The sequence below is a fragment of the Tachysurus fulvidraco genome, chromosome 23 (genome assembly GCF_022655615.1).
Source record: "Tachysurus fulvidraco isolate hzauxx_2018 chromosome 23, HZAU_PFXX_2.0, whole genome shotgun sequence".
NCBI lineage: Eukaryota > Metazoa > Chordata > Actinopteri > Siluriformes > Bagridae > Tachysurus > Tachysurus fulvidraco.
In genome coordinates, this window is record NC_062540.1 from 3,336,389 (window position 1) to 3,344,298 (window position 7,910).

General features: G+C 42.6%; 1 protein-coding gene across 2 annotated transcripts in view; it reads right to left on the bottom strand.

The window, feature by feature from the left end:
* Nucleotides 1-471: 471 nt before the first annotated feature.
* si:ch73-290k24.5 (F-box only protein 41) overlaps nucleotides 472-7,910 on the bottom strand; it is an 8,637-nt gene continuing 1,198 nt past the window's right edge. For both annotated transcript variants that reach the window (XM_027144775.2, XM_027144774.2), the window contains exons 2-14: nucleotides 6,990-7,646; nucleotides 5,695-5,911; nucleotides 4,675-4,748; nucleotides 4,279-4,424; nucleotides 3,519-3,652; nucleotides 3,307-3,390; nucleotides 3,003-3,118; nucleotides 2,736-2,888; nucleotides 2,442-2,537; nucleotides 1,681-1,799; nucleotides 1,418-1,576; nucleotides 1,164-1,279; nucleotides 472-1,066 (exon numbers count right to left, since the gene is read on the bottom strand). In XM_027144775.2, the coding sequence (XP_027000576.2) occupies nucleotides 989-1,066; nucleotides 1,164-1,279; nucleotides 1,418-1,576; nucleotides 1,681-1,799; nucleotides 2,442-2,537; nucleotides 2,736-2,888; nucleotides 3,003-3,118; nucleotides 3,307-3,390; nucleotides 3,519-3,652; nucleotides 4,279-4,424; nucleotides 4,675-4,748; nucleotides 5,695-5,911; nucleotides 6,990-7,636 (2,139 nt within the window). In that variant the 5' untranslated portion in view covers nucleotides 7,637-7,646 and the 3' untranslated portion in view covers nucleotides 472-988. The remainder of the gene's footprint in view (nucleotides 1,067-1,163; nucleotides 1,280-1,417; nucleotides 1,577-1,680; nucleotides 1,800-2,441; nucleotides 2,538-2,735; nucleotides 2,889-3,002; nucleotides 3,119-3,306; nucleotides 3,391-3,518; nucleotides 3,653-4,278; nucleotides 4,425-4,674; nucleotides 4,749-5,694; nucleotides 5,912-6,989; nucleotides 7,647-7,910) is intronic.

Here is a 7,910-nt window from a genome sequence, read left to right on the forward strand (position 1 = left end):
CTGTCTAGGGTGTATCCTGCCTCGATGCCCAATGACGCCTGAGATAGGCACAGGCTCCCCGTGACCCGAGAAGTTCGGATAAGCGGTAGAAAATGAATGAATGAATGAATGAATGAATGGACTCATACTTCCTGTTGTTGAGTTTTAGCATGAAATCAGAGAGGTTCTTTGTGAATCACTTGTATGAAATTAGAAGCCTGTGTGTGTGTGACTGTGTGTGCATGTGTGTGTGTGTGCATAGGTGTAGAAGTATTAGTGTAAGTATAAGGAGTGTAGAGCAAAAGAGCAGTAAGTGTGTCTGTGTGTGTTTGTATGTGTATGTATGTAATGTTTATATGAATGCATAGATGTAGGTGTGTACCTGTGCATGGTGAATAAATGAAAAAGTGTGTGTTTATGTTCATGAGTAGGTACAAAGGTGTAGGTGTGTATTGTCGTGGAGAGAATAAAGTTTGCATGACATATTTAGCATGTTTGTGTGTGTGTGTGGAGTTGGGGATGCATAGGAGTATGTGTGTGTCAGAGTATCTGTGCGTGGAAAATAAAGTGCAGTGTACTGTATGTGTTTGGTGTGTGGTGTGTGTGTATGTGTGTTTGTACAGTGTGTGTTACCACAGAGTTGTAGGAGTGCAAAGAAATTTGTAGTGTGTGTATGTATAGGTGTATGTATGTGTGCGTAGGTTTAGGAGTGAATTTGAGTGTGCAGAATAAAGTGCAGTAAGTGTGTATGTTTATATACAAAGTGTAGGTGTGCATTTTAGTGTGTGGAGCTGAATGTGTCTTTGCATGGAGAATAAAGTGCAGTGTTTTTATGTGTTTATCAGTGAGTGCAAATCTAATTGTTCATGTGTGTGTGTGTGTGTGTGTGTGTGTGTGTGTGTGTGTGTGTGTGTGTGTGTGTGTGTGTGTGTGTGTGTGTGTGTGTGTGTTTGTTTGTTTGTGTGTGTGTGGGTGAGTGTATGTGTTTGTGTGAGTGTGTGTGGTTTCTTTAAGAGCCAGCCAGAATGCCACACTGGTCCACTCTGACTTGAAGGATGCCTGACAAGCCAGGTCTCTTCTTCAGTGCCTAAAGAGGAAGACAAGAAGTAGTCAAGTAAAATCCTCAATTTATTAATTAATCTACAACACAGAACATCGATGGAAAAAAGAATCATCTGTCTGACCTGCAGGCTGCCGATCATCTCTTTGAAAATTCTCTTCGCTTCTTCACTCTCAGGGTCATCAAAATAATCAGCAGAACTCATGAGCACAATGATACACTTCAGCTTCAAACACACACCTGGGAATAGAGTGATGTTGAAATTCCAAGTGACAAGGGGTGTGTGTGTGTGTGTGTGTGTGTGTGTGTGTGTGTGTGTGTGTGTGTGTGTGTGTGTGTGTGTGTGTGTGTGTGTGTGTGTGTGTGTACACTGCTCACTATGAAAATGCAGGATGGCTTTGGCAGTAACAGGTGTGTAGCTGAAGATAAGTGTGTGTAACTGCTGTAGTCCTTCCCCGCACAGCTCTACTGCCCCCTGTTGGCTAATCTCGCTCATGTGGTCCAACTCCAACACACACACCTTGGAGCAGTTCCTCACTGTAGACAGAAAATTCAAAGGGAATATAAGTAACAAAGGAAGGAAAAAGTGCTATTAAATAAGCATTTAGCATCTTCCAAATGTCACCTTTCCCATCACTCACCTAAAGAGGTTAATCCCTGAAGACCACAGCCGGTTCCACCCACTCCAACCTGACGCAGGTGAGGCCAACATCGGCCAATCGTCTGCAAGCAGCGGTTACTAAAGCGACTGGGCTGTTGGCTGATAGATGAAACGTGGCACAAGGATGATGATGATGAAGATAATCTTGATCACGATGATCATAAATGTGGTGATGATGATGATGTTGAAGTTGATGAAGAACACTCTCTATGGCTGTAGTGGTTTTATGTGCAGGTTAGTGATGAAGAAGAAGAAGAAGAAGAAGATGATGATGATGATGATGATGATGATGATGATGATGATGATGATGATGATGATGATGAACACTCACCATGTCTGTGCAATTTTCAGTTTGGTGGTGATGATAATGGTAATGATGAAGAACGTTCACCATGCCTATAGTGGTTTGATATACAGGTTGGTGATGATGATGAGGATGATGATGATGAAGAACACTCTCTATGGCTGTAGTGGTTTGATGTACAGGTTAGTGATGATGATGATGATGATGATGATGATGATGATGATGATGATGATGATGAAGAACACTCACCATGTCTGTAGTGAATAGTGTAATTTTCAGGTTGGTCATGATGATGATGATGATTGTATTGATGAAGAACGCTCACCATTGCCTGTAGTGGTTTAATATACAGGTTATTGATGATGATGATGATGATGATGATGATGATGATGATGGGGATGATGATGATGATGATGATGATTATGATGAATGCTCACCATGGCTGTAGAGGTGCAATGTTCAGGCTGGTGATGTCTCGGCATCCAGCCCCTAAAGCCCAGATGACCTCCTGACCCACAGGGTCTGATGAGCTCCTATAAGCACACACACACACACACACACACACACACACACACACACACACACACACACACACACACACACACACACACACACACTTGCACAACACGTAATCTGATTCTGTCACTGATATGCAAATATGTATGTGTGTATGCATGTCTGAGTGTATGTATGTGTGCATATGTGTGTGTTTGGTAAAGTTTGATCCTCACCTGTAAGTAAGTGTTTGCAGAGCTCTGCAGTGGCAGCTGACAAGCCACAGTGTCCTGTCCGTCAGAATGTTGGGGCAGTGAGAGATGGTCAAAGATATAAGACTCCGCCCTGTTGATCTTAGCACCGCCTCTAGCCCCTCCTCCAGACATCCTCTATAAAACAGGGGGATAATGAGAACCAATATGTGTAGGTCTGTGCATACAAGACTGTAATTGTTCATATACCATGTGTTATTTTTGTGTGAGTGTATGAGAGTGTGTGTATACCTTGTGTTCTTCAGATACTCCTCTTTAGTCTCTTTCTTGGCACGAGAGCGAGGTTTAAGGTGGTGTAGAATGAGCGTGTGTGTCTGACTACACCATTGAGCCATAGTCACCATAAACTACACACACACACAAAATATTATAACGTTATACAGAAAGTAACACAATACAACAACAAAATTAATGTTAAGTTGATTTTCTTTAATCAAATATAAAAAATGTGTGTGTGTGTGTGTGTGTGTGTGTGTGTGTGTGTGTGTGTGTGTGTGTGTGTGTGTGTGTGTGTGTGTGTATAGAATTGTCATACCTTTGATGAAATGCGGTCATTTTCTAGTGTTACCCTGGTCCACACTCCAGGGTGACGGGCAACACTCAACCAATCCTTACACACCTTCAACACACACACACACACACACACACACACACACACACACACACACACACACACACATCTTTCTTAAAAGACATAAACATAAAGACTATTATAAGCACTTAAAAGTGTAAAGTTACAACACACACCTCTGCAGCAATGAGGAGTGAGTGTGTGTCCAGGTAAGGAAAGACGCAGAAAAGCCACGCCCTTCTCTTTATTCGTTTTGAACACAATACTGATCGGTCATGACGAAAAGAGTGGCAGTGGAATGCGGCGTGATCTGTACACATACAAAGGTAGGCAAATTAAACAGCTAAAAAATGATACAGTGATGTTTTTGTGTAATGTTACATTTATGGAATAATCTTCAGTGTCAGAGTTTTGCACCAAACAAACAAAAAAAAAATTGTTGCCTTATAACTTAATATTGTCTTGTATCATATCCGTTATAGTGTAATCATCAAATATAAAATCATTTCCATATGAATCAGAATCATATTATATTGTGTCACATATGATTCATCGTCATCTGAATCATATATTGAATCATTTGTATTTAAATGAGAATCATATTCTATTGTGTCATTGCAGAATTACTGATATCCGAATCATATATAGATTCATTTCCTTATAAATCAGAATCACGTTGTGTCATAGAAGATAAATCAAATAATCAATCATTTCCTTATGAATCAGAGACTCAGTTAAATCTTCAAAAGTTGACTCAGTTTCATATGAATCAAAATCGTATTGTTTCTATTTGTGGCAGAATCTTTGCTATGATCAAATATTAAATCCTTGCTTTCACAATTGATGTGTGTGTGTGTGTGTGTGTGTGTGTGTGTGTGTGTGTGTGTGTGTGTGTGTGTGTGTGTGTGTGTGTGTGTGTGTGTGTGTGTGTGTTACCTCTCTTGTTGTATGTTCCATAATGCTGCTGCAGACCCTCCTGTGAATCAGTGCTATAGACAGACCAGCTGTCTGAATCAGCCTCTATGTCTGATGGGTTCCTCTGGTAACACTGTGGCTCACTAAGCTCCTCACACCTCCGTGACCTGATTAGGTCATAGGCACACACACACACACACACACACACACACACACACACACACACACACACACACACACACACACACACACACATACACACACACACACACATACATACACAAATCTAAGAAAATGAAATTTCGATAGATAGCAACACACAGAGCTTTTATAGACACAAAAACCTATTCAAACATAACAACACACAAAGGTACGTGCACAGGATGTCCCGTAGAAGGTTCTGCAGAGGATTATTACCTGTGAACTGGACTTCCTGCTTGATCACATCGTGAATAGCAGCATCTGGAAATCCCTGACTCACTGTAGCTCCTCTAGAGCAGAGAACAAAAAGACACAATAATATAAGTGAGAGTAGAGAGTAGGTGGAGGAACACCTGGAAAGGTGGAGGTCTGCTCTGGAAAGAAGAGGAATGGAAGTCAGTCGTAGTAAGAGAGTATACATTTGTATGAAATAGAAGGAGGGAGGTAGAACAGTAAGGTTACATTGGGGTGAGGTCAAGAAGGTGCAAGAGTTTTTGGGGTAATTGGTAAGTTACTAGTAATTCTGGTCAAACGTCCAGTGTGACGGGAAGTGTAAAAAAGAGGTGAAGAGGTGAGTGCAGGTGGGTTGGAGTGGGTGGAGAAAAGTGTCAGGAGTGTTGTGTGACAGTAGAGTGTCAGCAAGAATCAAAGGAAAGGTGTAGAAGACAGTAGTGAGAGCAGCTCTGCTGTGTGGGTTAGAGACTGTACAGTAGCAGTGAGGAAAAGGCATGAGGCAGAGATGGAGGTAGTAGGGATGAGGATGTTGAGGTTCCCTTTAGGAGTGACGAGGATGGACAGGATTAGGAATGAGGACATCAGAAGGACAGCTCAGGTTGGCTGTTTTGAGGAAAAGGTCAGAGAGACTAGATTGAGATGGTTTGGACATGTACAGAGGAGGAAGATGGGTACATTGGTAGAAGGATGTTGGAGATGGAGCTGCCAGGTAAGAGGTCAAGAGAAAGGACAAAGAGGAGATATATGGAAGTGTTAAATGAGGACACGCAGGTAATTGGTCCAAAGTAGAGGATGATGAGGATAGAGTTAGGTGGAAGCTGAGAGTAGGCTTAGTAGTGATGATGTTAAATGATGATATTTATGGCATCGAAAAAAAATACTAGACAAATAAAAGACAATGACCTTGTATCATAGACCTTCCAGTGCTGGGCTGAAATCTGCCACTTTGGTTAAATAAAACGTTATTATTAAGTTAAATAAGTATGATGTGAGGCATCTTACCCGGTGTAATGCTCCTCTGGCAGCTGTGAAGGATCCGTCTGGTGACACAGTGCTGGTGTGTGTGTGTGTATATGAGTGTGTGTGCAGCTCCTGCAGCTGTCGCTCTGCTCTCTCTGCTCTCACCAACAGATTCTCGATGAATCTCTGCAGGCGGATCTTAGCACCCGCTTCCTTCTGAGCAGTCTCTTGGACAAATTGGTTCAAATCACAAACTTCTCTGTGACACACCCACACACACACACACACACACACACACACACACACACACACACACACACACACACACAACCCACAATTAAACTTAAATAGCGATTTCAGTGCATGTTGTATAAAAGATTTTTCCTCCTATTTATCTTAAATTGACTTGAATTAAAGTAATGCCAAGCTTCTAAATAATTTTAGTGTAGCATGTGATCAGCTGATGCAGGGTGCAAGATGACAGCATTGTTTAATCCAACAATCTTAATCTTAAAAAAGTGCATGTTAGGAGTCAAAATACAGGCGATATCGACTGGGGGCCAAAACCAGTAAGTGCTACACATGAAAAAGCAAGGCAGCGACTTAATGACTCAAAAGGTAAGAAGTATTTCATCACATTCACGTTCTGATATTTTTCTCATTTACTCCAGCAGTTAAAAACCGTGCTGTTGCCTTTATAGAGGACAAGATGGAAGCAGAGGTGGTGTTCTGAGTAAAATGCGTTAGTGTACTGTATGTTGGTGCGAATATTTATGGTTGTCTGTGGTGCTTAGTTGCTAACACTCTCCTGTAAACAGAAGTGAGACTGTGAACTCGGTGACCGATTTACACAGACACACGTGCAGAGTGTGTCGAGTCATGCCACTCAGCGCCCTGTGGTTCTGCCCATCTGTCCTGCTGTCCTGCCATACTGCATTTCTACAGGCAGCGAGGCGGACGCCCACAATACCAAGTGGAGCCCTGAGAAATGCTGCCATGGCAACAGGATGTTAATTCCAGCACTGTGCAATTTTACAGGCTGCAGCGAAGGTGTTTCAGACATACGCTGAGGAAACCGTGAGGAAAAATGGAACAGATATCATCATCATTCCTATCCAGCTCAAGCTTAACACTTCAGTTCTAAAATGTTATAGAATACAATACAATTCTCTTAAGCTTCCTGCTTTACAATTGCCATTCTTTCTTTTCTCTTCCTTGGTAATGATTATTTTAGATGCTTTGGTATCACCCTTTATTTATCAGACAGTGTTACTGTCAGGTAAAAAGGTGGATTATGGAGTAGTAAAGTGGCAGATTGGTGATTAAGGTTCTCTTACTGTTGTTTGAGGCTGAGCTCCTCTTCCCGCTCCATCAGCTCGTGCCTCAGGTTGGCTAGCATATCCACCGATACCTCTACCTGGCGCTCCAGCTGAGCCGTCTTCTCCTCTGCTTCCTGCTTTTCCTTCTCCATTCTCTCACTTTCCCTTCGAGCCCTGTGCACCTCCGCACTCCTCTTCTTCACATCTTCCTGCAAGGATCCCAGTCGCATGGACACGTGCTCCTGAACATCCAGGGTCAGCTGCTGGAGCCCAGCCTCCATGGCTAATCTGGCTAGCCATGGTGTGCTCATCTGTGCTAGTGCTTGTTCAGGTCTGGAGAATGGAGGGATTGAGGGAGAGGCAGCAGAGGAGGAAAGGAGTGATGGAGTGCACTGGTGGACAAGCAGATGAGCAAGAGGAGCAGTGGATGAAGGAGCTGGGCTTAGTGCATCCATGAGATCCAGATGTAAGGGCTGGCTGAGTTCACTGTTCACCAGAGAAGAGGAGCTCTGCATCATGGCAGGAAGAGCCATCAGAGCCCCTTCTGACTTCCGTCTTGGAGTCAGACAAATCATTTGGCATGTGTGGTTCTTCAGTACATCTCCAAAACCACACAGCTCTCCACAGTCAGGGCAATGCTTTGGCTGCTCCGCAGCAATTGACATCTTTGTCCGTCTGCAAGGTGTATCACAATTAATTACAAAACAATAATAAGCTCTTGGGTTTCACCTAAATAACCCATGTCCTCTTTAACAACTATGTAAGCTTTGAGAATTGCCTATTAAGGAAAAAGAAGGCAGGACACATGCTGCAATTATGATTTGGAGACCACAGAGTGTTATGTTCAAGTTAGAATTCTCTAAGATCACGTCAAGGTAGAATTGGGGAAATCTTGATCCATCCTATTCAGATCAGCTAGTGGCATGTTACACAAGCATG